This window comes from Onychomys torridus, chromosome 18 (assembly GCF_903995425.1).
Source record: "Onychomys torridus chromosome 18, mOncTor1.1, whole genome shotgun sequence".
Classification (NCBI taxonomy): domain Eukaryota; kingdom Metazoa; phylum Chordata; class Mammalia; order Rodentia; family Cricetidae; genus Onychomys; species Onychomys torridus.
This window is the reverse complement of record NC_050460.1, coordinates 56,964,222-56,991,988: the sequence shown is the minus strand read 5'-3', so window position 1 is coordinate 56,991,988 and position 27,767 is coordinate 56,964,222. Positions and strand designations below refer to the sequence as shown.

General features: G+C 48.9%; 1 protein-coding gene and 1 non-coding gene across 2 annotated transcripts; one reads left to right on the top strand and one right to left on the bottom strand.

Annotated features, from left to right (window-relative positions):
* Positions 1-27,653, bottom strand: Ggt5 (gamma-glutamyltransferase 5). Its single transcript, XM_036168092.1, has 13 exons — positions 27,479-27,653; positions 27,087-27,337; positions 12,224-12,354; positions 11,895-11,990; positions 11,311-11,506; positions 10,650-10,807; positions 10,043-10,189; positions 7,066-7,202; positions 6,535-6,725; positions 5,994-6,100; positions 5,700-5,818; positions 5,466-5,576; positions 1-1,210 (listed from the first exon to the last, which is right to left on the bottom strand). Exons 2-13 carry the CDS (start codon positions 27,257-27,259, stop codon positions 1,064-1,066), a joined length of 1,713 nt encoding a protein of 570 aa, XP_036023985.1. The 5' UTR covers positions 27,260-27,337; positions 27,479-27,653; the 3' UTR covers positions 1-1,063.
* LOC118570138 lies at positions 2,034-2,139 on the top strand. The gene has a single exon (XR_004943136.1). It is a non-coding gene; the product is annotated as a U6 spliceosomal RNA (small nuclear RNA).
* Positions 27,654-27,767: the final 114 nt, after the last annotated feature.

Sequence of the window (27,767 nt, the reverse complement as noted above, 5' to 3'; positions counted from 1 at the left end):
GCTGGGAATCAAAACTAGGTCTTAGCAAAAAGAGCTCTTAAACTGTTGAACCAGAGCGATGAATTTCTTTAAGGTGCATAGGCAAGCAGGTTGTTGTCAAATTCTGTACTTACTAAGCAACTCTTGCTGACCCTTAGGGTGATACAGAAGTACCTGATGCTCCCAGGAGTCAGTGTGATGCAAGATGCTTAGGTCCCTCTAGGGAGACCTCTATGATGGGTACCATACTGGACAGCCTGCAAAGCCATCTCTAGCAGTTTCTTACCCATCCGGAGCAGGAGTTCTCAGCCAGGGATGCTGCAGCTGTGTCCAGAGACAGTTTGTTTTGTTGCATCTGGGGGGGATGCGAGGGGATGCTATTGTGTAAAAGGTGTGCAGCTCCACACAACAGAGGATTATTTCATCCTACATGTCAAGTACTACCAAGAATGAGCCCTAGTCTCAAGAACATGGGATGTTAAGACCAGAGCAAGGGCTCTCAAGTTTTGCTTCATCCAATCCTTTCATGGAGTAGAGAAGGGCCTCACAAGAGTTGAGGCCACACTCCTGCCTTCTCACTGGCAGGCAAGACGAGGGCCAGACACACTGCAAAGCCCCCAAACACACTGTCGCTTGAACAGAGTAGAGGTGAGTGGCCTCTGTTCACTGAGTCTTATAAAAACCTGGCCCATCTCTGAGCCTTGATGGTGAGTCATGAAGGGCCGTAGGAGTCTGAGGTGGACTGTATGTCACTGGGTGCTGAGTGTGCCTTTACCTGCTTAGAACCACTAAATCAGTCCATAGTGTGGCTCCTCTTTAATCCTGGACTGGTAGGTAGACCATTTAGAGGATGGGCATGAGGCTAGCAGAAACAGAGCAGGGCCGCAGGAGGTGTCGGGAAGGGACCACAAACAAGTCAATCCTTCCCTCTTCCATCATTCATCCGAGCTGGTCCCTGTTCTTTTCAGTCCCAGGTTGATCTCACGACAAAGGATCCAGGTCCTGGAGCACTTGGACCTCCAGCCTCCTCTGTCTGAGGCACAGAACTCATAGTGGGTCAGATCCTAGCTCAGACAAAGCTGTCTTAGTATCCCGAAGCCTTTCCAGCCTTCCTCAGGTCAGATGCCGCATAGATACAGGGCCCTTCCTGGGACACAGCCTGGACCACATTCAGGAAAAACAGCCGTGGGCTCTCGCTCTGGCCCCGGTCCTGCAGCCCCTTCTGCGTGTCCTGAAGAAGAGAGAAGGAACATTCATGGAGAGGGCAGCTCAAGTCCACAAGGGAGTGGCTGGACAAAAAAAATAGGAAAACAGACCTAAAGAGATGGGACTGGGGGACGGAGGACCCTAGCTAGAGAAAGACTGTCAGGAACTGGTTCTATAGCATGGAGTTCATGGCTTGCAAACATCAGAGGGATGTAAGAGAGTACAGGGATTATGCAAGGATGGTGCAACTCAGAGCAACAACCCCTCAAGAACCAAGATCAGCCCAACAGTGGTGGCGCACGCCTTTAATCCCAGCACTCAGGAGGCAGAGCCAAGTGGATCTCTGTGAGTTTGAGGCCAGCCTGGTCTACAGAGCGAGATCCAGGACAGGCACCAAAACTACACAGAAAAACCCTGTCTGGCTGGAAACCTCCACCCCCCAAAAGAGAATCAAGTTCATTCTGTTTATGAGTCCAGTTCACTATGGACCCAGAGGACAAATTTGAGGTGATCTAGGGGCTTCCATGGAGAAGGTAGTGTTAGAAGACTTGAGCTCAGGGGTCACGAGTTTGAATCTCTTCAAAGCAACACCTTTTGGAGTTCACAGATGCCCTGGAACATTGAGGAAGGCAAAGTACTGGATACTAGGTATGCAGGCCCACCAACTTGAGTACTGCCAAACCATATAGGACAACAGCAACACATATATAAGAACTCAAGTCCTAAGACATCCAGATATACAACAGTCAAACTCCTAGGGGGCCTATAACTTTAGGGTTTATAAGAGGGTGTCTAGAAGGCACCAAAGCTGCTGATCCCATTTGTCCAGAATATCCATGTGCTATCCTGTGCTCTCTTCAGCGGCACACACACTAAAATTGGAACAATACAGAAATATTAACATGGCCCTTGCTCAAGGATAATGTGTAAATTCATGAAGCATTCTGCGTGTGTGTGTGTGTGTGTGTGTGTGTGTGTGTGTGTAAGGGAATATTCATCTATCAAGGAGGGTATGATGGTACTTACCTACAATCCAGCACTTAAGGGGCAGGGACAGGGGGGTTGTAAATTTAAGATCAATCTAGGCTACTTGGCAAGTCTGAGGCTAGCCTGAGCCAAATTCTGTCTCAAAAACAAACAAACTTGTACATAACCAAGAAAACTAGAACCCTGAAGGAAGTGGTGGCCTAATTGCTCAGGTGTAAGATACTAAATCTGTGAACTTGGGGGTAGAAACTACAGTAGGCCCTAGCTCTGAAGTTCTGATTTCTAAGATGTTCAGAACTTTATGTCCTTGGGGTATGAATCATCCCACTACTGCTGTTTACCACGTTACAAGAGAGCAAAAATTGGGTTGGGGATTTAGCTCAGTGGTAGAGCACTTGCCTAGCAAGCGCAAGGCCCTGAGTTTGATCCTCAGTTAGAGAGAGAGAGAGAGAGAGAGAGAGAGAGAGAGAACAAAAATCCTAAGAACTGCATTTCTTCAGTTCCAACTTCCATATGCTATTTCAGATGGGCCAAGGATTTTGTCCACTACGACCGGGTATGGTGACTCTGCGATCCTTATAATCAGTTGTCTCCTTTCTGACTCCATCAGGTGACAGACATTATGTGGCCTGAGCCACTGGCAAGGTGAGATTTGGAACCACACCCTGAGGGCTAGGTTTTTCTGCATTTAGTCTACAAATTGCCCAATGGCCATGACATGAAAGGATCCCAGTACTGAAGCCAAAATTAGACTTTCAGTCCTCAGAGGCCTCCATCTCTCAGAATTTAGTGGCCAAACTCCAAGCCCTTCCTTGCCTTTGGTGGTGGCTTTTGCTTACGAGAGTCCTTAGAGACTTGAGATCTCTCAGCCAGGGTTTATGAGGTTCTCCACGGAAAGCCCTGGATCTGCAAAACTGACATTCTAACACCCCAAGGGAGCTGATAATCTTGGCTTGACAGGGTACTTGGTTCATTAATCTCAGTTCTCAGATCATGCATCATCTTCTGAATTCTCAGAGCCAAAGCGTCTCTGAGTGCCAAGTCTTGAGAACTGATATTCGCTGAGGACAGATCTGCAGTTAAGAGTCAAGGGCCAAAGCTTAAGGAGCAAGGGCTTAAAAGAACATGTTTTGGACCTTGCATCCTCTCGATATTAGTTCCTTGGACCTGGTGGTCTCTGAGAGAGCCTCTCGGGTCCCTGGAAGAACCCCACGCAGAGGCTAGAATGCCAAGAATCTGAGTCCCAGTGGCTAAGCCCTGAACCTCATGATCTGAACAAGTTCCCAATACTACAGATATTGTCCAACTTATGATGGGATGATGAGGGGCTGGAGAGATGGCTCAGTGGTCAAGAGCACTGACTGCTCTTCCAGAGGACCTGAGTTCAATTCCCAGCAGCCACATGGCAGCTCACAACTGTCTGTAACTCTAGTTCCAGGAGACCTGACACCCATGGCAAAACACCAATGCACATAAAATAAAAATAAATTAATTAAAGAAAAAAATGATAGGGTGATAATGCCCCAATAAATCCATCATAATCTGAAAATATTGTAAATTCAAAATGAATTCATATATTTAATATCTATTGAACCTGAAGAGATGGCTCAGCACTCGAGGCTTTTTCAGAGGACCCAGGTTCAGTTCTCAGCACCTGCTTGGTGGCTCATAACCATAATTCCATTTCCAAGGACTCCAGTGCTCTTCCAGACATCCATGAACACCAGTCATGGGCATGGTGCACATACAGACATACAGGCAAAACACTCACGCACACAAATTAAATCTTTTTTAAAAACTAAGTATGCCTAAACTATCAAACATCATAGCCTGCCTTAAATGTGCAGAACACTTATTTTAGCCTACAGTATCATCTAAGACAAAGATGATTTCATTGTAAAGTGTTGACCATCTCACATGTAATTTATTGAGTATTGTCCTGAAGTTATAACATAGAATGGTTATATGCGTAATCACCATTAATGTATAATGGACATCAAATGGTTTCCACTGAATGCATGTAACTTTTTTCTTTTGTCTTTTGTGGTGCTCGGAGCTTGTGCATACCTTATCACTGGGCTCCATTCCTAGCCCTGCATGTATGGCCTTTATACCATTAGAGAGTTGAAAATCCACAAGTCAAACTATTATGAGTCAAGGACCATCTATCTGTTAAGGCCCCTTTTTACTGAAGGCCTCTTAGTCTGAGGGTTTTTAGAATTCTAAGCGGCCCTGGAAGGTGGCCTTGGGAACCCAAACATAGAACTTTGAGAACCTTGAACCACAGGTAGTTGAAATGGTCCTGAACACAAAGCTTGTGGCCTCAAAAAGCTAATGGTCATTTAAAAGATTTATTTATTTATGTATAAAACATTAATCTACTCTGTGTGTGTGTGTGTGTGTGTGTGTGTGTGTGTGTGTGTGTACCACATACAAGAGCCTGTGGAGGTCAGAAGAGGATGTTGGACCTCTTACAGTGTTTACAGAGTGGTTGTGAGCTGCCATGTGGGTGTGAAGAACCACAGAGCCAGTGCTCTTAACCACTGAGCCATCTCTCCAGCCCCAAAGCTGCTGATCTTTACATGGGCTCTAGCACAGTGCATCCAATTAGCTTCAGAAAACTCCCAGAAAGCGAAGTTTCTGGGGAGGAAGGTGGTAGCCAGGAAAGAGACTTCAGCCCCTGGTCCTGCTCCCAGGCTTTAGTGGGAGACACATTTTTGGAAGCAACAACAGCATGACCTCTGATGCTCCAGAACAAAATCCCACAGGAAAAGCATGCACTTTCATGAACAAACTCTCAAATGTGAGTTTCAAACTATATGAGGGAACAAATTGCCAGGAAGGAGGGTCTAACTAGCCACAGCCGGGAAAGCTAGCTTCCTGGAAATGGTGTACACAGAACAATATTTTTCCCCCTTTGGTTTCTCAAGACAGGGTTTCACTGTATAGCTCTGGCTGTGCTGGAACTCACTCTGTAGACCAGGCTGGCCTCAAACTCACAGAGATCCACCTGCCTCTGCCTCCTAAGTGGTGGGATTAAAGGTGTGTGCCACCAGTGCCCGGCTGGGTAGAACAAGATTTTGAAGTCCTCAGCCCAGGAGAAGCCCAGGCAACAGCCTGCTCTCTGACCTGGATGCCATGGGACAAACCTATTGTCTTCCCCACTGAGCTTCTCAACTCCTCGTGGTCCCTGAAGGTGAAGCGTAGCTCCCTGGAACAGGAAGTTACTGAATTTTTTACAGGGGACATCAAGCAACATGGGCTTCAGGAAGCAGGTGGGACCTCAGCCTCACCTGGTTGAACTTGGGTTCATACTCCACGTGGCCCTGGCTATTGACATGTAGGATGGGGGCTGCAATGGCTTCTGTCAGGTCAAAGCCAAGCCACAGCTTATTCATGATGGTCTGGAAGAAAGAAAGGGATACAGGGAAGGAGGAGCCACTGGCCATCCCACCGCAACACTCCCATCCCCACCCCAGGGAGTTTGCCAGAGAGGAAACACTCTAGCCAGGAACCCTCAGACTCACCTGGACCACAGCAGAGATGATGAGTTCCCCGCCAGCCCCACCAATCACCAGCTTGGATCCCTGGGCCTTGTTGACCAGGATGGAGGGGACCATGCAAGATGGTGGGCGCTCACCTGGAACTGGACCAACACCATCACCCATACCCTCGAGGAGTACCACCCACCCCTCCCTCCTTCATGCCTTGCTAAGCAAGCAGTGCTCAGTGATGGGGGTGACTCACCCAGGGGTTAGCTGCCCACCCGCCCTCCTTTCTCTCTTCAAGGGGCGCTGGGCACAAGGAGGCCTTGCTCTCACCAGGTGGAGGAGTGACCGCGGAACCTTCTACATGCCTCCAGCACAAGTCCAGTAGCTCGTTGTTAAGGAGGATGCCTGTCCGAGGTGAGTACACCATCGCTCCAAAGCTGCAGATAGGTAAGGTGGAGTCTCAACTTGGGGCCTCGGCTCCCAACCCCCCAACCTCGGCTTGCAACCTCTCGGGATCCTTTTCTGTACTGCCTTCCAGCACACCAGAGCTCAGCACCTCCCATGGGCCCGAAAGATCCCCTTTGGCTCCGCATCAGGACCAAAGTAAAGCTCATCCCAGGCAGGACCTGGCGCAGGGCCACCTAGCAATAGCTTTTCTCGGCAAGGGATGTCCCTGGCGCCAGATCATCCTTTTTGACAGAGAGGAAAGCAAAAGCAAGATGCTGCCTGCTTAGGGACGAACAAGGGGAAGTCTTAGAGTGTAGAACCAAACTGGGGCAGAGGAGACTTTGGTGTCAGGAGCCAAGGGGAGGGGTCTACCCATCTGCCCCTGAGCCTTGTCTGCCCCCGCCCCTGCCCAGGTCCCACACACGGTGTGTTGATGGTGCTGGTAGCTGCCACAGCACTGCCGTCCTCTCCCAACACGGACACATGAGAGGTGCCCATCCTGTTGCCCCTGACCCCGGACAGGTTGTAGTGGGTGAGCTGGTGGTCGCCACGGCCATCGATCTGCTGGCGGATGTGCTGAGCTAGAGCCTCCCCCAGAAGGTCCTGGGAGGTGTTCTGGGGTGAGCAGTCAGATAGCAAGTTAGTGAGGAGTCAGGAAGTGGTGGGGTGGGGAAGTCCTCAGAGCAGCGTGTGGCATGAGCTCAATCCCCTCTGGGAGACTTTTTCTCCAGTCTGTTGGAGAAGGGCCTTCCTGGAGCCCATGCTAAGCCCAGATCCTACCCACTACAGCTACCACCCCAGAGTCTCTTCAGCCCTTGGGACCACTGCCAGGATATCCCTGCCTAGAAATACAAATAAATTCCTCCCCCTTCCCCATGCCAGACCTGACCCTCCTTCCATGCTGTATTGTAGGGAAGAGGTGGGAGAGGACATCATCGGTCCCAGGGAGCCTTACCTGTATCCCTGGATGACTGCGAGGGTCCCATAGCCGCCACCTCTGTCCTACTGCGAACTTGAGTGTCTCTACAAGGTGATGGTACATGTTCACTTTCCCTTCAGGCCGGGCCACCATCTCTGCAGAGAGGTTGAACCCTAGGGAGATAGTAGGGTCAGGGGTATTACTTTGTGTAGTGGAGTGAATGTTGTCCTCCCCCAAAAGATTTACTCATTTCTTTATCCCCATAATCCATGAATATTGATTTATATAGCACAACAATTAATATTACATTATATGGCAAAATATGTTAAGGATTTGAGAGAAGGAATTTACCCTGGATTGTGTAGATTATGTAGACTAGCCCTAATTGTGATGATCAAGTGTGTGTGTGTGTGTGTGTGTGTGTGTGTGTGTGTGTGTGTGTATGTGTGTATGTGTGTGTGTTCAAGACAGGGTTTCTCTGTGTAGCTCTGGGTGCCCTGACACTCTCTCTGTTGACCAGGCTAGCCTCAAATTCAGAGATCCAAATTCAGAGTTCTGACTACCTCTGCCTCCCGAGTACCTGGATTAAAGGCATGCACCATCACGATGGACCACATGCATCTTTATAAGTCAGACACACAGAGAAAAGATGTCTCCTCTTGTCTGTGGTCTGACTTTCTACAATTTCAGTTACCTGCTGTTAATCATAGTTTAAAAACATCAAATGGGAAGTTCCGGAATAAACAATTCATACATGTTAAGTGTTATTCTGAGTAGCATGATTAAATCTTGGTCCATCCTCTTGCTCCATCCATCATACCAAGGCTGTGAATCATCCCAATTGTCCAATGTATCCATACTGTAGATGCTGCCTGCTCCTTAGTCACTTTTAATCCCCGCCCCCAGCACTGAGACAGGTACCCCCCTTGCACGTGTTAGACATGAACTCTACCACTGAGCTCTCAAGCCTTATTAACTGTCTCTATGACCAACTGTCGCCATATTGAAGTCCTTGCATCAAGGTGACATGTAGGTTACTGAACAATGGCCCCAATGCACACTTGCAGACTTGGTTCTGAGCTTGACACTACTGGGAAATGGTGAAAACTTTAAAAGCTGGGGCCCAGGATGGGTAGGTAGGTCATGTGTTCAGATGTATCTTCCCTTTTCTTTCTTTCTTTTTCTTTCTTTCTTTCTTTCTTTCTTTCTTTCTTTCTTTCTTTCTTTCTTTTCTTTCTTTCTTTCTTTCTTTATTTATCTATTTATTTATTTATTTTCCCGGAGCTGAGGACCGAACCCAGGGCGCTGTGCTTGCTAGGCAAGTGCTCTACCACTGAGCTAAATCCCCAACCCCTCGCTTTCTTTATTTCTCAGCAGCCTTGAGATGAGGTTCTTGCTCTACCACACTTCCCGGCCATGATGTGCTGCCTCACCTCCACCCAAAGGCCAGCCAAGCACAGAGAGGAGTTACAAACCTGTGAGACAAAACTTCATAAGTGGGTTTTTAATCCCAGGTATCTGCTATAGTAACAGAAAGCTAACCAATGGTGGCGGTGCTGGCGATTTGCATATACTGAAGAGAAGCCACAGAGTGCTTCCTGTAGATGAAAAGGCTGTGTCCTACTGTCTCTAACTTATAATTAAACTTTGTCAGAAGTGTAGCCTTAGGGAAGCATGTAGTATGTGTAAGGCTTTGTACCGGCCTGAACTGATGGAGGCAGAGCCAAAGGCAAGGGAAGCCTGCAGATTCTCCCCAGGAGACTCCAGAGGGAACCGGCTCAGAGCACAAACCCGCTGTGACTTCTGGCTTCCTGAACTGTGAGGCCTCGGGCAGTCCCTACAGGCTATGATTCCCCGCGCTGTGTGTCAGCCTTGAGTGTACACACCTGACATGCAGCTTGATACCCACAGAGCCTTCTGCTCCTGTGCCCTGAGACCGGGTCATGCACTAAGAAAACGGAAGCATTTCCTTCAGCACAACATGAGCCAGTTCCTGAGACAGAGCTCAGCTCTAAAACATACCATCTTGACCACTGTCCACAGTCCTGGACAGTCTTGGATATCATGCATCTGTTAACCCAATTATGCCAAAAAAGACAATGGCCATCTGCTATGATGGGTCCCTGAGGGCCCACTGGGATTGGAGCTTTAATCCCCATAGTGTCCCCATTGGGAGGTGGCTGAACCTTTAAGAGGTAAGACCTAATAGGTCTTCAGGTCACAGGGAGTTTGCTGGTGGGAGGTGGTTCGCATGTGACTCTTTGGCAGTTCTTACAAGAGGGTTGATATGAAAGGAGCCACGCCTGGTAAGCACTCTACCATTGAGCTAAACTCCCAGCCCTAACCTTTTCTTGATGAGTAGCTGTGTCCACCATTTTGTTACAGTGATGTGGAGGCCCACAAAGGTTTCCTAGTGAGATTTGAGCTTGCTTTACCCAGCAGGGCTGCATTAGAGGATTGCTTGACCATGTGCATGGTTACCAGGTGATTGGAAGGGTCTTCACTTGGCTGTGCTAGAGGGGAGGTTTTTGCTCCACCCTTGACATGCCTATGAATAGTCCTTCAGAAGAGACAGAAGGGGCTGGTGGGTAAAGATCCAGGCCTGCCTGACAGTGGTGGCGCACGCCTTTAATCTCAGCACTTGGGAGGCAGAGCCAGGCGGATCTCTGTGAGTTCGAGGTCAGCCTGGTCTACAGAGTGAGTTCCAGGACAGGCTCCAAAGCTACAGAGGGAAACCCTGTCTTGAGAAAAAAGGAAAAAGAAAAAAAAAAAAAGATCCAGGACGGAGCTATCCTGTGTTTCTTCTATTTTTCTCCCCCTATGCTTCTATCTAAATATTTCTCACTTCTCCTTCCTCAAGAGTACCTTGGGGGTGGGGGGGTAAATGTGAGAGCTGGTCTCCCACCTAGTGACAGAAAGCTAATGTGTTCCCCCAAGTCAGGGATGGACAGGAAGTTCAGGCTCCCTGCAGGGCAGAGCTGGAGGGCAGAGCAGAGGCCTGAAAGGGTCTTACCTTTCAGCACGTTGAGAATGAAGCTAAGAATAGCACCCCCTGCAGGTGGTGGTGGTGAGTACAGGGTGTAGTTTCCTAGGGGCATCTCCAGCGGAGCCACCACTTCAGGCTGGAAGGCAGCCAAGTCCTGAACTGTCAGCTGGCTTCCTGGAGGGAGACCGTGAGAGCTCCAGGTGCAGATGGGCATTGCCAAAGAGCAAGAGAGAGTCGTTACTCATCTCGGGGCACATGCAAAGTCCCCCTTGCCTGCAAGTAGTCCCGAGGGGTGATGGCGAGTGCCTGGGCAGTGGTATAGGGTGGTCAGGTAGGGGGCAGAGGAAGGCAAGTGGGAAATAGGAAGAGAGAGGTGGCCAACTCAGCCATCCAGGCCTGTCATCGCCTCTTTACAGGCAGACTTGCAAAAGCTCTGCCACTCAAGGTCTCTGCCACAGAGACCCCCGAGGCCAGCAATGGCTAGGCTGGACGAGATGGGCACCTGGCCTCTCCCGAATCCCAGGAGCACCCAGTAGTTCTGGAGGGCCTGGGAAAGGTGTGACTTTAACCCCCAGTGCCCAGAACTCGGCTCTTTCTCTAGCTGGGCTGGGTGCTGGAGTGTCAGAAAGCTAACCTTCCTTGGCAATGTCCTCCACCAGCATGCGGCCCAGCCTCCCTGTGTATAAGGCCTCCGCACCCTCCGTGGCCACAGTCTCCAGGGTGTTGGCCAGTGCAGGCCACGGAAATGGGTCCTGAGATCTCAAGGTTTCTGTGCCATTGAAGAAGAGCTGTCTGGGGTGGGGGAGGAGGAGGCAACCTCAGATTGATGCCAGATCCCAGCGGACACTCTCATTCCTCTGGGCTCTAGAGAAATCTTCAGGATGCTTCTGGGGGAACGGCCATGGTCCAGCACTGAATGAAGCTCTAGGGAACTGGTTCTCTAGAAATAGGTGGGGCTGGTGCCTCCACCCTCACTCCTGGCTCTGGAACTTTTCTGATGTGTTTCCCAGGGTCACCTTGTCACCTACCTATCACTGAGCTAGCACAGCAAGCCAAAGGGGTTATCCAAAGACCGTCTGCCACTCCCAAAGAGAAGCTGGAGGAAGCCAGAGCTGAAGGGATATGGCGACCGTAGCCTAAGTTAGGGTCTGGTTAGAGAAAAGCGTTGACTACCCTGGCTATAGGGTCTTTGGCACCTTAGGGTCAACCCTCCAGCTGAGGAACGACTGAGGCACAGCTGGACAGTGGCTGAGCTAAGGTAGATGTGGATTTGAGGGCTGCCCTGTAGTGCTCACCTCAGGGTTGATGAATACAAGGAGGGCCGCAGGAAGCTGTTGTTGAGGAACTGGCTGAGGATCGAGGGCACCCGGAAACCCTCCCGAAGCAGAGTGATGGTGGGCTGGAAAAGTTGAGCCCAAGGCAGGCGGCCGTGTCGGCGGTGGGCCTCAGCATAGCCACGGAGCTCCCCAGGAACCCCAATCCACTGGGCCCCTGCATAATAGGCACCCGTCTTCAGCCCAGTGCAACCCTGGATCACTGGATCATTGCAATAGACAGAACCAGACCTAGGCTACACCCTGGAGCCTATTCTGCCCTCAATAAACTGGACCCAGGACCCCTGTCCCACCAACCCATATCCACTGAGTTCCCCAAGACTGCTCTTGGAACTCCCCCCCTCTCAGAATCTCGCCCCAAAAGAAGCCCTCTAACCCATCCCAGGAGGCCAGGGGGTCCAGTCTTGCCATGTTCAGAGGCCCAGTGTCAGAGTGTCACAGCCTGTTCATGAGTCATACTGACCCTTTTGGGGGGGTTGCTCTGGACAAGCCCATGCACAGTGGAGTGAGTTAGGTTGTCTAAAAAACTCTTCCAAAGGCCTTACCTGTGCCCAGTGGCTGGGCCTTTTTACACTGGTCTAGCAGTTCTTGGACATGGCTGGCTGGCACTGTCTCCCGAGCGTTGATAACTTCCACCTTCCCTGGAGTTGAGGCAGGGTGAGAGATGGCTCCAGCCTGTTCTAGGTCTTGGTTTCCATCTGTGTATTAACCCTTAAAACACTCTCTACCACCAGGACTTTCCACAATAGAGGCAAAGGCAAGGTAAAGAGTCCCAAGGGCACCGAGGAAGAAGCATGCAAGGCAGCCCCGGGGAATGAGTACCCATGACTGGAGACAAGTCTTTCCCCCCAGGGGGCGTCATACAAGGGCCCACCTGTTGTTGCATTGTAGATGGTGAAGATGACCCCTCCGCCCAGGCCCATGCTCTGTGGGTTAACGACACCGGTACAGATCAAGGCTGCGATGGCGGCATCCATAGGCGAGCCCTGCTGCTGGAGGATGGCCCTGGGGGACATGACACGGAATCAGTGATCTGGCTTCCCTACCCCAGCTCTTCCTGGGCTCATGTGACTGGGAAACAGTGACAGGTTGATAGTCTCTCTGCTGGCACCAAACCCCAAGTTAGGCGAGAAAATACACGGAACTGCCCCCCCCCCAATCTGGCTACTCATTGGCCCATCATCACACCCAATAGATTGCAAAGTATGATGGCATTTAGAATTCCCTGTACCATAGACAAGGTGGTTCTCAGTTTTCAAATGATTCTGCTGCCATCATCTCCTGGAGCTCCAGCAACACTGGCTCATTGTAACAGGCAGAACCTGGCCTAGGCCATGCCCCTGTAACCCACTCATTCTGAGACCCTGTTGTCTAACCTCACCTTCGGTGGGTGACCCCAGGATCCTGCCATTCGGGTCTAGTATTTGGACTGATGAGCCCTTCATCTTTTTCTTTGTCCCCAAGCCTATGACAATGCACTTCGGCTTCCTCATCTGTCCAAGGGGGAAGTCTTTCATCTCCAAAATGTTGGTAAGACTGGCCTATGTCACAGTGGCTACTGTGCCAGGAAGTACAGCCTACACAGCTCACCAAGGATCACCCCTCCCTTCACACCTAGAGACCCTCCCAGGAACCACTATGATAACTATTTATCCTGCAGGTACCACAAGGAACTTAAGGCCCACAAGAGTGCACCTTGGTCTCCTCCCATAACTCCATGGGAGCTCTGACCCCATTACCCTCCCTTGACTCACTTTACCTGTGACCCAACCAGTCCATCCTGGACTCTGCCTCACTGTGATCCCTTGAACTAAATGTTAGTATGCATGGGAACCCCATCATCACACATATAATCTTGGAATGGGAAGGAATCAGAAGCACGAACAAAACAAGACTGCCAGATTCAGATATAACACAACTTTTAAAAAGATTTGTTTCTCTCTATCTCTCTATTTAGTGTGTTGTGTGTGTGTGTTCTGTGTGGAGGCCAGAAGAGGGTGTTGGATCCCCTGAAGCTAGAATTACAGGTGGATGTGAGAACCCATCACGGGTGCTGGGAGCAGAATTTGAGGTCTCTGGGTTCTCCACAAGAGTATCAAGTGCTCTGGACCACTGACCCATCTCTCCAGCCCCATAAGCACAAGTGTTAACACTAACACACCATCAACAGAGTTGAAGGAAGGAAGGAATGGCATGCTCCCATCAGAGTCAAGGCCTCGGCCCTCGGCAGCAGCCAGTATGCTGCCTCCCACTGGAAGCCCTTTCTGCTGTGTTTTTATTTCCATCTTGGGGTTGCCTTTACCTTCCTGACCTCCTAATATGAGTCCTTGGTCCATGTTTGAGCTCATCCATGAAATGCAAACTATACCTATGACTTCTGAATTTAGTTTCTATACCAGTCCTTGTAACAGGCTTTCTTTTGGGCCACCAACCAGCTCCCAAATCGTGACATAGAGACCTATTATTAGTTTTGAATGCTCGGCCTCAGCTTAGCTCTTGTTGGAATCTGTTTCTCTTTATCGATGGTTGGCCTCGGGGCTTTTTTTTACCTTTCTCTCCTGCCATCTCTCACTTTCATTGCTTCTCATGTCTGGCTGGCAGCTCTGGCTTCTGGCGCCAGATGTGTCCCCCTCTTTCTCCATCTATCTCTTCACTCCTCTTTTTTTCGAGCCTAGATTTTACCTCCTACTTATTCTCTCTGCTTGCCAGCTCCGCCTATCCCTCTTCTGCCTAGCTATTGGCCGTTCAGCTTTTTGTTAGACCAATCAGGTGCCTTAGGCAGGCAAGGGGAACCAGATGCAACACATCTTTCCATAGTTAAACAAATGCAGCACAAACAAATGTAACACATCCTTACATCGTTAACAAAGGCAGCATAAACAAATGTAACACATCCTTACATCGTTAAGGAAGGCAGCATAAACAAATGTAACACATCTTTGCCTAGTTAAAATAATATTCTGAAACAAGTCCTCTTCCCTAAAGTCTAGTCTCTTCTGTGAAGCTATCTACAGATGCCTCCCTGGGGGCTGAGAAACACTGCATACTCATCATGAACTAAACTACACTGTTTACCCCCGCCCCCCAGGCTGCTGTTCTTGTCTTCCCGGGCTTAGAAAATGGCCTCACCATTTGCTGTTTCATTCTGTCCCTCACCCTGGAAGTTATCCTTTGTGACTAATCTCTCCCACCCCAGTTAACTGCATGAGAAGTACCCCACGTCCACCACCTTGATCCAGGCTGTCCATCACTCTTCATCTAGGGTGTCTGCAGCAGCCTGTTGGACCTGGCCTCCTGTGTCTGCCTGATTTCTGTACATTTCAATTAAATAATCTGGTCACTGGCCACCAGATATCCCAATAGTGGATGACTAGACACTTTAGACCAAACTTCTCACAGATAAGTAGGAAAGCCAGACAAACCGGAAATGTGGAGTGGGGAGGGGGGGTGTTTATCATGGCGAGGGAGGCGGGTCTGGCGTCTGCAGCTACTTCTCCCTGGAGAAGATGGCCAGTTTTGCACAGAGAGCTGAGACATGGAGCAGGGCTTTTGGCACCCTCTGATGGCTACGGGAAGGGATGATGCACAGGCCCGTACCCCAGGATGGGTCCTTTTTCTAGGTGTAACAGACAGAATTAGATGAGGCCTCTCTGCATAGGCGCCCAGCTGCAAACCATCTAGTAACCCAAGCTATGACAGAGATCCCAGAATTTTGGAATCCTAAGGCCTTAACAAACTTCAAAAATTGCTTTTACTCACTTATTATTTTGGACTTCACTGGCTTTCTTTTTTTCAGACGAGTCCTATACCAGGCTGGCTTCACACTTGTGATGATCCTCCTGCCTCATCTCCCCAATACTGGAATTACAGGAGGGAGGCACGATGTTCAGTGGAAACATTATTTTGAACAATTGTTATATGTGCTCTCCAGCAAGAGGTGGAAAGTGACCAAGACAGCAAAGGAACATAGCAGAAGGAACTCAGGATCGAGTACGGACAATCTTCTTAAAAGACCCACAGGACCCCGGTTATGAAGGCCACAACTTGTTTTTATTTTGTTCTCTCTCTCTCTCTGTCTCTGTCTCTCTGTCTGTCTCTGTCTGTCTGTCTCTCTCTCTCTCTCTCTCTCTCTGTGTGTGTGTGTGTGTGTGTGTGTGTGTGTGTGTGTGTGTCTTTCTTGGTCTCTCTCTCTCTGTCTTTATCTGTCTCTCTGTCCATCTCTGTCCATCTCTGTCTTTCTTTCTCTCTGTCTCTCTCTCTGTCTTTATCTGTCTCTGTCTTTATCTGTCTCTGTCTGTCTTTATCTGTCTTTGTCTTTATCTGTCTCTGTCTCTGTCTGTCTTTGTCTCTCTCTTTCAAGGGTCCTACCATGTAACCCAAACTGGCCTCACACTGTGATTCTTCTTCCTCAACCTCCCAAATGCCAAGACTTACAAACATAAACCACCATGCCAAACTGCAAACGTCCAAATGACTGTATTTCAAGATCTAAAAGACAAGATTAAAGTTTCAACTCTGCAGGATGGCTCAGTGGGTAAGAGCGCTTGCCATGAAAGCCGGATAACCTGAGTTTGGTCCTTGGAACTCGGGTAAAATGCCAGGTGTGGCGGCGTACATCTCCAATCCCAGCATCCCTATGTCCGGATAGAGGGCAGCTCCAGGCAGCTTACAAGCTGAGCTAGCCTGGAGTCTTCAGTGTGGCAGAAACAAAAGACCCTTCCTCAAAATCAAGATGGGAGGTGAGAATCAACTTGGGAAATTCTCCTCTGACCTCCACACGTTGCAGTGACCCACATGCATCCGCGCTCACACACAAAACAAATAAACTAATTGTGTGTGTTTTGTTTGAGATGGCATCTCATTATGTTGCTAACTTTGGCCAGCCTGAAATTTGCTATGTAGACCAGGCCGGCCTGAAATTCACAGAAATTCACCCATCTCTACTTCTCAAACACTGGAATTAAGGTGTGTACCTTCATGCCCAGCTTAACTAATTAAAAACAAAAAAGAAGTTCATCAGTGCTCTGGTAACTGGGAATGAGAAGCTGGAATTAGGAACTCAATGCTAATAGCGGGTTAGACACAAACATGAAGAAAAAACGAAACAGTGAACTGTAAATATCTAGAATGAAATGCAAGTCTACAGCTTTGGCTACTCAGGGGGCTGGGGCAGGAAGATCGCCATGGCCAGGAACTTGAGGCCAGCCCAACAACATAGTCAGACAGCCACCCAAAACAGAAGTAGAAAACAAGCCACGCAGTGGTGGTGCACACCTTTAATCCCAGCATGGGGAAGGGGGGTGGGGTGGGGGGAGCAGGGGGGGGGGGGGGGGGGGGACGACACAGAGACAGGTGGGTCTCTGTGAGTTTGAAGCCAGCCTGGTCTACAGAACGAGATCCAGGACAGCCAGGGTGACTCTTGCTGGAAAAAAAAAATTAGAAAACAAAAGAGACGTAACAATTTGAGCTGGGTCTCACAAGGAGTCAAGAGAGAACCAACTCCTAAGAACTTTTCTCTGATCTCCACAGGCTATGTAGTGGTCAAAAACCAAACAACCCACTAAACCCAGAAGCTGAGTGTAATAATATAGCCTGTGATCCAGCATCCAGTGGGCCTGGGCCACATAGCAAATTAAAGGATACATAGTAAGACCTCTGGTCAAAAACAAATAAGCAGGGCTGGAGAGATGGCTTAGAGGTTAAGAGCACTGACTGCTCTTCCAGAGGTCCTGAGTTCAATTCCCAGCAACCACATGGTGGTTCACAACCATCTGTAATGAGATCTGGTGCCCTCTTCTGGCATGCAGACATACATGTAGACAGAACACTGTATACATAATAAATAAATAAATCTTTAAAAGACAAATAAGAAAAACCCAAACACTAAAACACACACACACACACACACACTTAGAATCACAGAAATACTAGTATTTCATTATTTTCCAGGTCCCTTGGGAAAAGAACAGCAGTATTAACGAATGCTCAGCTTTGATCATGGTGCATATTTGTGATCTCTAAGAAGAGCTTTGATCATGGTGCATGTTTGTGATCTCTAAGAAGAAAAACCCTATTGTCCTAAGTGTCTGCAAAGGCCCGTCTATAAAAGGCCTAGTCCTCAAGGGTGGCACTACTGGGACGAAGTGGGAGCCTCAACAGGTAGGTTCTAGAGGGAAATTTTAGATGGAGTGAGAGGGCGCCCTCCAAGGAGACTGTGGGGCCTTTTCTCCTCTCTCCTCTCACTCGCTTTTCCCCTTCCTGGCCGTGAGGTGAGCAGCTATACTCTTTCCCACACTCAGCCATAATGTGTTGTTTTCTCACAGGTCAACCAGCCAACTAGTCACGGGCTGAAACTGTGAGCCAGAGCAAACCTGTTTTCTTCACAAGTTGGTTATCCCTGGTGATGGTTATAGTACTGGAAACCTGGCTGGCACGGTAATCTACTGGACCTGTGAAGGAAGGGGGCTCAGATAACTCAGGCGGGCCTCCCACTATTTTTATGAAGTGCTCACAGAATAAAAATTTTACAATGGGGGAGAGTCACAGACGCACTAATGGGGTTCCTCTAAAGCAGTGACTGAGGGCTGGAGGGACGGCTCAGTGAGGTAACGTGTTTGCCGGGCAAACGTCAGGACTGAGTTTGGATCACCAGCACACACGGTAAAAGGTGTAATCACAGTGCTGGAGAGACCCAGGCAGGTGGATGCATGATCTCTCTGGACAGCCAGCCTAGTTGAATTGGTGTGCTCCACGTCTGAGAGACTCTGTCTCAAAACGTAAGGTGGAGAAGGACTAAGGAAGGCAGTCCATGTCAGCCTCTGGCTTCCACATGCACGTGCATGCATGCACGGACAAATGCATGGACACATGCATATAGCATGTGCACACACACCACTGTAGTGACTTGGCACACAGGGTAAAGGTGGGACTGCGACTCTAGAGTGTACCTTTGAAGTGCCTTTGACTTCTTATTCCAAAATAAAGATGAAAAGGATGAAAGAAGTGAAACCCTAAAATCGAATGCCTGCCGGGAAAAATGATTCTACTAATATATTAAACTCATAACATAACCATATCGGGAAAAAATTGTACGTTTAAACTTTTTCTTTGCACATGATGCTCTGTTCCATAAGGACATTTTCATGTTTAGTTGTATGTAATTTGTGAGTCATGGACCAAAACAACAACAACAAACTCCCTCTACCTACTGTGGTAGGATTAGAATGGCCTCCATAGGTTCATATGTTTGGATACTTTGTCCCCAGATGGTGGAACTACTTAGGAAGGATTAGGAGGTGTGGCCTTGTTGCAGTGGGTATGTCACTGGGGGCCAGGCTCTGAAATTTCGAAAGCACCAATGTGTTTCCTGTTTGTGGATCAGGATGTGAGCTCTCAGCCACTGCTCCAGCACCATGTCTGCCTGCCTGCTGCCATGCTCTGCACCAGGATGGTCATGGACTCCCAAACATACCCTTCCTTCTATAAGTTGCCTTGGCCACAGTGTTTTATAACAGCAAAGAACAATAACTAATACATCTAGTATGCTTATTTAACATCATTTTTTCTTTCAGAGCTGAGGACCGAACCCAGGGCCTTGCACTTGCTAGGCAAGCCCTCTACCACTGAGCTAAATCCCCAACCCTGCTTATTTAACATCAATTATTAACATTCATATTGTTGTTGAAGCAATTCTGAAAATTAGGAAAGCAAATAATGAGATTGTTGTAGATTACTATCACCATGGCAGTGTGTGTGTGTGTGTGTGTGTGTCTGTGTGTGTGTGTGTCTGTGTCTGTGTCCGTGTGTCTGTGTGTGTGTGAAGACTAGGGAAGAACCCTCTTGTGGATTTGAACTGGCGTTACCAGGAAGAGCATGGTTCCCAGACAAGACTTTTTTAGTCTCTGAGTGGAAGAACCTGGCAAGTAGCAGCAACACAGCTTCCCGCTCTCACTTCCCCAAGCACCATCCTCAAGCCAGGCATGGTGATGCCTGTCTGCAATCCCAGCACTCAGGAGGCAGAGGCAAATTCAAACTGTCTGCTCTAGCTAGTGAATTCTAGGTCAACCAGGGATACAAAATAACTGAAAATACATATGCATAATACATACATGTATTCACGCATACCATCATTGGTTAGCTCTTGACTCCATGCCTGGCCAAAGGAATATGCAAATTGATCCAGAGAACATCCTAGGCTAGTAGATAAGAATGTTCTCCAAGGCTGATGAGTGTGGAGCAGGGGAGGTCCCCCATGTATGAAACACTTAGTTCCCAACTTGGCACTCTTGGGTGATGGTGAAATATTGACAATGTGTCTTAATTACCATTCTATTAATGTGAGGAGACACTATGACCAAGGCAACTCATTAAAATAAAAAAAAGCATGTAATTGGGGGCTTGCTTACAGTTTTAGAGGATTAGTCCATGTCATCAAGGCAGGAAGCAGATGGGCATAATACAAGAAAAGTAGCTGGGGGCTTTACATTGTGATGCACACACACACACACACACACACACACACACACAGAGAGAGAGAGAGAGAGAGAGAGACAGCGTGAGCAGGCCTGGCATGGGCTTTTGAAACCTCAAAGCCCTGCCCCTAGTAACACACCTCCTCCAACGAGGCCACACCCCTGATTCTTCCCAAACTGTTCCACAAACACATGAACCTATGGAGGCCATTCTCACTTAAACCACCACAAGATATGTAGCCTCATGGGAGATCTTCTAGGACCTGAAAACCTACCTTGATGCCCTTACCCCAGCTCTCCATTTTTTTGTCTCAGCTGTGAGCTTTACCATGGGCTGCTCCAAAGCAGTGGGAACAGCAGATAATGTGTAAAACCTCCCGACAGTGGGCCAAATACGCTATTGTTGTTGTTGTTTTTGTTTTGTTTTGTTTTGGTTTTGGTTTTTCAAGACAGGGTTTCTCTGTAGCTTTGGAGCCTGTCCTGGACTAGCTCTGTAGCCCAGGCTGGCCTTGAACTCACAGAGATCCACCTGTCTCTGCCTTTCAAGTGCTGGGATTACAGGCATGCGCCACCACCACCTGGCTACATTTCTTTTTATAAGTGATTATCTGAGATATTTGTTATGGAAATTATGGAAATCTGACTGACACAATGTGTAAAAGAACTTAGCTATTGAGGCTGGGGATTTAGCTCAGTGGTAGAGCACTTGCCTAGCAAGCACAAGGCCCTGGGGTCGGTCCTCAGCTCTGGGAAAAAAAAAAAAAGGACTTACCTATGGGCTACAGAGATGGCTCTGTGGTTAGGAGCACTAGCTGTTCATGCACTGGACCCTGGTTTGACTTTCAGGACCCATATGGTGGCTTGCAGCCACCTGTGGCTTTAGTTTCAGGGGATCCAGTGTCTCCATCCTCTGAAACGCACAGGCATGCATGTGGTACCCATACATACATGCAGCAAAATACTGAAACACATAAATCTAAGACGTAAAAAAATATGTAGTTTCAGACCTTAAGGGACTCTTACTGGTCATATTGCAGTAATCTGAGCACTGAAAAAAGAAAGAAGGGGCTGGAGAGATGGCTTAGCTGTTAAGAGCACTTGCTGCTCTTCCGGAGGTCCACAGTTCAGTTCCCAGCACCCACATGGCAGCTCACAAACATCTGTAACTCCAGTTCCAGGGGACCTGATGCCCTCTTCTGACCTCCTTGGGCACCAGGCATGCATGTGGAACACATACATACATGTCTGTTATCTTTTATACACATAGAATAGTTCTTTAAAAAAAAAAAAGGCAAAAAATGGGGATTATAGCATAATAAAAGAAAGCAATCATCTGGGAGTCAATAGTAACACTCAAGAGTGCTGGGGTCAGACAGAGGAGATTGTGTTTAGAGAGTATCATTAGTGAACAATGAAGAAATCATAAGTTTGGGAGTTCACTTTTGTTCTGTCCCTTTCTTTGGTCATGTGACACTTCTGAAGTCTGCCAACAAGAGACCATCATCAGAGGCCGCTGCTCAGTCCTGGGCCAGAGCCACAAATCAAGATGAGCCCCTTCTTTGTAACTTAGTCAGAAACAGATTGTGATTTGTCATCGTTTGTTCCTTCCTTCTTTCCTGTCTCTCTCTCTCTTTTTTCTTTGGAGACAGGGTTTTCCTGTGTAGTCAGGCTGTCTTGGAACTCAGAGATCCGCCTGCCTCTGTCTCCTGAGTGCTGGGATTAAAGGTGTGTGTCACCACCGCCTGGCTATAAGCTGTATCTCAACATAAATTCAATGTAAATACCTTTTTAAAAATCAGGGTTTTTTGTGTGTTTTGGGGTTTTTTTTTTGTTGTTTGTTTTTGTTTTTTGTTTTTTTGGGTTTTTTTTGTTTGTTTGTTTGTTTTTTTGATGCTGAGAACTGGCTTAGGGCCTTGTGCGTGCTAGGCAAGGACTTTGGCACTAAACCACATTTTCCTAGATGCAAAAAGCAGCTATAAGCCAAAGGAAATGGAAGAAAAGACTCAAGATAGAAGATAAAAGAGACCAAATGCACAGGAACTAATAAGAGGAGACCAAATGCACAGACAATAAAATCACCAGCTGAGGGTGTAGGTCAGAGATCCAGCATCTGCTCAGGGCCCTGGGCTTGGTAGCCAGCACCCAAAAAAAGAAGTCAACAAAGGCTAACGCTGGTTCTTCATAAGGCCACTGATTCAGCCCCGTCAAGGCAGATCAGGGACAAAGACTCATAAACGATTCCTATGAACATTCAAAAAATGCTAAGAGGATTTTTTTTTTTTTTTTTTTTTAGCACAGGGTCTTGCTGTGTAGACCAGGCTGAATTAAAACTCTCAGTCCCCTGCCTAATCCTCCCAAGTGCTGGGACTGTAGTTATGTGGCACCACACCTGGAAAGAAGGTTTTAGACTTTAAAAAGTATGTTAATAAATGTGACAGTGTGCATAAGCTGCACACAATCCTTGAAAAAGATTTACTAACTTTTTTTCGGGTAATTCATACAAAGAAATGGGCTGGTGAGATGCTTCAGTGGGTAAATGTGCTTGCTGCCAAGCCTGATGACTTAAACGCCATTTCCAGAATCCACATGATGGAAGGAGAAAACCAGCTTCCATAAGTTGTCCTCTGACCTACACAACACAACACAACACACACACACACACACACACACACACACACACACACACCCCTTCAATAAGTAAGTAAATAAATAAATGTAAAATATTTAAAACATAGAAACTGAACACCTATTAAAGAAGCAAAACCATGTCTTAAAGGTTTCACATGCACATACAAATAACTCAAGCACAGAGGGAATGTTAGCTTTCTATTTCTGTAGCAAATAGTGAAATAATCAACTTTCAGAAAGAAAAGGTTTATTTTGATTCATAGCCCAGAAGTTGTAGTCCCAGGCAGCCTGCTTCTGGGGCTCAGGGGCTGTGGGGACATGTTGTGGGGACACGCGGTAAGTGTTTGGCTACACAAAACCTCCTAGGAAGTGAAGAAGAGAAAATGGAGGAGAGAGGGGCCCCACAGTCCTCTTCCAGGGCATGCATGCCCCCCGCACTCACAAGGCCTCCCACTCTGCCCACCCCATAAGTTCCACCAACTTCCCAAATGCACGAGTGGAGAGCTCACCCTTAACACGACCTTGAGAAGACATGTAAGACCCAAACTCCTGCCGAAGGCTCAGCCGGTAAGTTCTTTTAAACAAATTGGGATGAAATCAGCCAATTTATAAACAACACAAAATAAGCCTTTTTCTTCCAGAGAGTAGAGAAAAAGAGTGCCAGGTGACGAGCTAGAATCACCCGGGACACTGGCCTCTGGGCATGTGCATAGGGACTATCTTGATTGAATTGAGGTGAGGAGATTCACCGGTTCCTGGGACCGGTACCCTGGACTGTGTGGGAAGGAAGAAAAAAACAGCACAGACACTCCTTGTTCTCTTGATTGTGGATGTGAAGCGCTCAGCTGCTCCAAGTTCCCTTTGCCTTGAACATCCCGCCATGATGAACTGTATCTTGAATTGTGAGTCAGAATAAACCCTCTGTCCTTTACATTGTCGTCACTGGGGTATTTTAACACAGCCACAGGGAAAGAAAACACAGCTTCCCAGTTCTTTATGAGGTCAGCATGAACCCCATACCAAATACAATAAAGTGTGGCTCAGCAGTGCAGCGTGTGCCTGGTGTGCAGGAGGCCCTCGATTGGACCCATGCACTGAAACAAAGCAAAACTGATGAGACAGTGGAAACAAGGGAAAATTACAGACCATCAGGACAAAAATGAGCAAATCCAATTCTTGTCGTCCATGATATGACAATTATACTGACTCACTACTAAGCAGAGTTTGAGCTAGGAATACAAAGGTGGCTTAATACTGCCTTTTTTTAAAAGATTTATTTATTATGTGTACAATGTTCTGCCTGCATGTATCCCTGCATGCCAGAAGAGGGTGCCAGATCTCATTACAGATGGTTGTGAGCCACCATGTGGGTGCTGGGAATTGAACTCAGGACCTATGGAAGAGCAGTCTGTACTCTTAACCTCTGAGCCATCTCTCCAGCTCCTCACTGCCTTTTAGAAGGAGAGAAATAACAAGATAGAAAACACATTTAATCTACAACCCAATTTTAAAAAACAGCAGAAAGAGAGTATTGGAAGCTCTCCATGATGCCAGGCACCAGGGCTCACAATTGTCATCCTGGAGCTGACTAAGCCAAGGGGATTGTCTTGATCAACACAGAAAGGTGTGTGTGCTGGGGGGCGGGGACAGAGACAGAGACAGAGACAGGGAGACAGAGATTTTTCACAAAGCAGAAACTTCCGATAAACAGTGATCACACCCAACCATCCGACATAGTTCTAGATCTGTTTGCACCTCCTTCCACAGAGGCGGACCTCTGTCCCTCTGGGCTACCATTGTGTCCCTAAGTCATGACAGATTAGAGATATTCCTCATGTATTATTTTACCGTTACAGAAATGGAACCCAGGACCTCATGCATGTTAGGTAAAGCTGTGCCCCCGAGCCATGTATCCACCCCTCCCGTAGTTGATACATGATAAACAAAAGTATTAGATGTTGCAGGTGAGAGGCAGACTCGTGACTTACCCACCTGGATCTCCAACCCCCAACCACAGCCAGGAGCCAGGAGCCCAGGGCCACAACAGTTCTACTAAAGTAGGACTATATTCCTACTAGCTAGCTGCAAGAGCCTAGGCCTACTGAGTTAGCCTAGGGTAACTCAGCGTCCAGAGTCTGGCTTTCCTCAGCTGAGAAATGTGATCAGTGTTGGTCAGCAGGATAATGATACATATTGAATGCACTTGTCCCCAAGGAACCAGCAGGCTGTTATCACCACTCCTTCCATGACGTGCTCATTCAGATGTGTGCGTGTGCTCACACAGGCACTTGCACACACGTGTACCATCCCCAGGTGCCAAGGGACTTTCATCATGAGCCCCAGAGGTCAGGGAAGGCCGTCACTTCCTGGTGAGGTGGCCAGGGATACAGAGAACATAAAGGTCATAGAACAAGTTTCAGGGCTGGAAGGAAGAGTACTAACTAAAGTCAAGGCCCTAGAAGGGCGGGACTAGGAGTCACAGACTAATCTCCCCTCAGGACCTGAGATGTTGGCTATGTCCAGATCAACCCAGACACGATGACACTATGCAGGCTACTGCAGGAGCAGGTCCAGTGTGTGGAGTGAACTCACCTGGGTGCTCACAGCCATCCCGTGAGGGAGGGGCCGGCCTAAACGCCACTTCCCAGAGGAGAAACCGAGGCTCACGTGATGCTGCTATAGCTTGGCCTGAGGCACCGCTCTCCTCTGAACCAAGGGTGCAACCCTCAGACACCAGGTGGGCATGAAACAACAGTTCACACTCAGTCCCTAGGGCTCAGCTGACGCCGCACTTGTGGCCCAGGGTCAGTCCAGATGGCAACCCTCCGGAAACTTGCTCCCCAGAACCCCAAGGGAGCCCTACCTTCTGCAGTTTTGGTAACTAAAACTATGGCCATTATGTGCCCAGGGCGGGGCAGATTGGGGTCGAAAGGGGAGGGGACTTTGGGAAGACTGTCCCTCCCACAGCCCTCCCACCCTGGCCAGAGCAGCAATAGTAAGGGGGAAACCCCAGACCACGTGAATGCCTGCTGTGATACTGGCCAGGTTCTTCCCCTGGACCAACGAATGTCCTAAGACAAAAGGAAAACTCTTGGCCAGGGGACACAGCATCTGGGGCACCTTCCTGAGGCCTAGCCTGGCTGTGGTCCCTGACCGAGTCTCCTTCACAGTAAATAGCTGGGGCCGGAGGCTCCTTCCCACTCCTGGTTTCTTAAAACAAGAACAGGAAGCCGGGAGAGTTGTTTGATCAAACGCTGGCGGGAAACCCACATCCGCTTTCCACCGGGGAGAGCGTGAGCGAGCGTTTAGAGTACAAGGGTGTAACACAGGCTTGTTACACCATCATGGACCAAACGCTGCTCAGAGACCTTCCTCAGAGATATGTAGAAGCACCCCGTTGTTCATGGGGGGGCTGCTCATCTGGCTGGTTATCTGTGGGGCCTGAGCGCGCGTGCACACATGAGCGGACACACCCCCCCCACCCCACCCCACCCCACACACACCCTAGCCTCATTTACAGCTTTGCATTCTGGGAGGATTAAGTAGACACCACATCTCACAGGAAAGAGCAACCATTGGTTAACTCTTGCTTCCCCTGGGAACACCACGTGGAGTAGAAAAGACGTCCTGTCCCGTCCCATACTGGTCCCCGAGCTGCCAAGTTAAATGGAGATGTGGAGGAGGAGACAGAAAGCCTGGGAACTCAGAGGACCAGGTCAGGAGGGGTGGGGGCTACTATGAGCATGGGAGGTGGGAAAGAATGGATAGACAGATGGATTAAGGAAGGAAGAAGGGAAGGGTGGGTGAATTCAAGAACAGCAAAAGAAAGCATGCCAGAGCGATCTTTTGGACTGAGACCACCATTCTCCCTGGCGCAGGACCCAGCCTTGGGTGTATAAAGCACTTAGACCCCCACAGTGGGCTGATATTCTGGGAAGGAGACCCAGATAACTGGAAGGAAGAGAAGGCTTGCTGGGTTTCTGGGGGTCCAGTGGGAGGCAGGGGATCAGGAGTGGCTGTGTCCAGGGGTTGGGTTTCCTGGACGATGGTCGGGAAACACCCACCGAGGCTCCTGCCACGCCCTCTTCCTCTTACCCTGCCAACCATCATCAGTCACTCTACTCACCAGGGCCAGAGCCTGCCATAGAGAGGGCGGTCCTGATCGATGTGGTACTGTGTGTGTGTGTGTGTGTGTGTGTGTGTGTGTGTGTTCTGAAAGTCTTGGAGAAGTAGCCTGGCCCTGGGGAAGCATTGTGTGCGGCAGGTAGGTAGGACCTGCATACGGAACCCCTGCAGCCTGTTACCCAGGCCCCTGAAAAAGTTCCAGCCTTGCTCAGGACAAGCAGGGACAAGGGAGCAGGCCTCCTTCGGTCTGCCTTTCCAAACAGCATTGTCCAGGTGGCCTTCTTGAACACAAGTCACCCTCTTGGCAACACTGTCCTGGGTCCCCATCTTCCCTACGGACACACCTACCGTGCAAGAGCCCTGGGGTTGATGTAGGAAGCTAAACACACACAGCCCTTACCTCACAGCCAGCGTGGTACTCACGTGTCCTCGTCACACCCTCCCACGGTCACACAGTCTCCAGAAGCAGCCAGCCGCCAAGGGCCACCAAGCTCACACCCACCTCTTACTCACCGTCCGATGTCTGAGCAGACCTTGGAGTCAGCAGCTACAGCAGCGTGTTCAAAGGCATCGGGGCCACAGGAGGCACGATGATGGGAAAGGGCCACAGCCACCACAATGAGACCCAGACCCAGACCCAGACCTAGCAGGACCAGGCAGACTGTGGCCCTGTGACTCCAGGCCATGGCTCAGGGGTCCAGGGAGAGAGAGGAGGCAGGTGGGCACACAGGGCAGTGGACAGACAGAGGAACAAACTGGCAGACCTAAGTGAAAAGGAAACTACAGGTAAACTCAGGCAATCGGATAGATGGAAAACAAAACAAAACGAAACAAAACAGTGGGTCCAGAGATAAGTTATCACGCAGGCCAGAGAACTGGGTAGAAAAGATAATAGATAGGCTTACAGATAGGTAGGTAAGCAGGTTTACGAAGGACCAACAGGAAGCCAGCCAGCCAGCCAGCCACATGGGTTTATGGAGAGACAGACAACAGACGGACAGACACAGGGGCCAGGCTGCCACCCTCCTCCGGCGCTTGCTGCAGAGGCAGATCTGGCCACAGGTCTGAACTTCCAGTTTTTAGCTCCTACAGCTTGGCCCTGGAGGCAGGCCAGGCATCTACAGGGAGTTTTTTCTTGCGGAGAAGGGCCAGCTGCTGCTGTTAACTCTTTCACTGCCAGTTGATCCCAGGGTC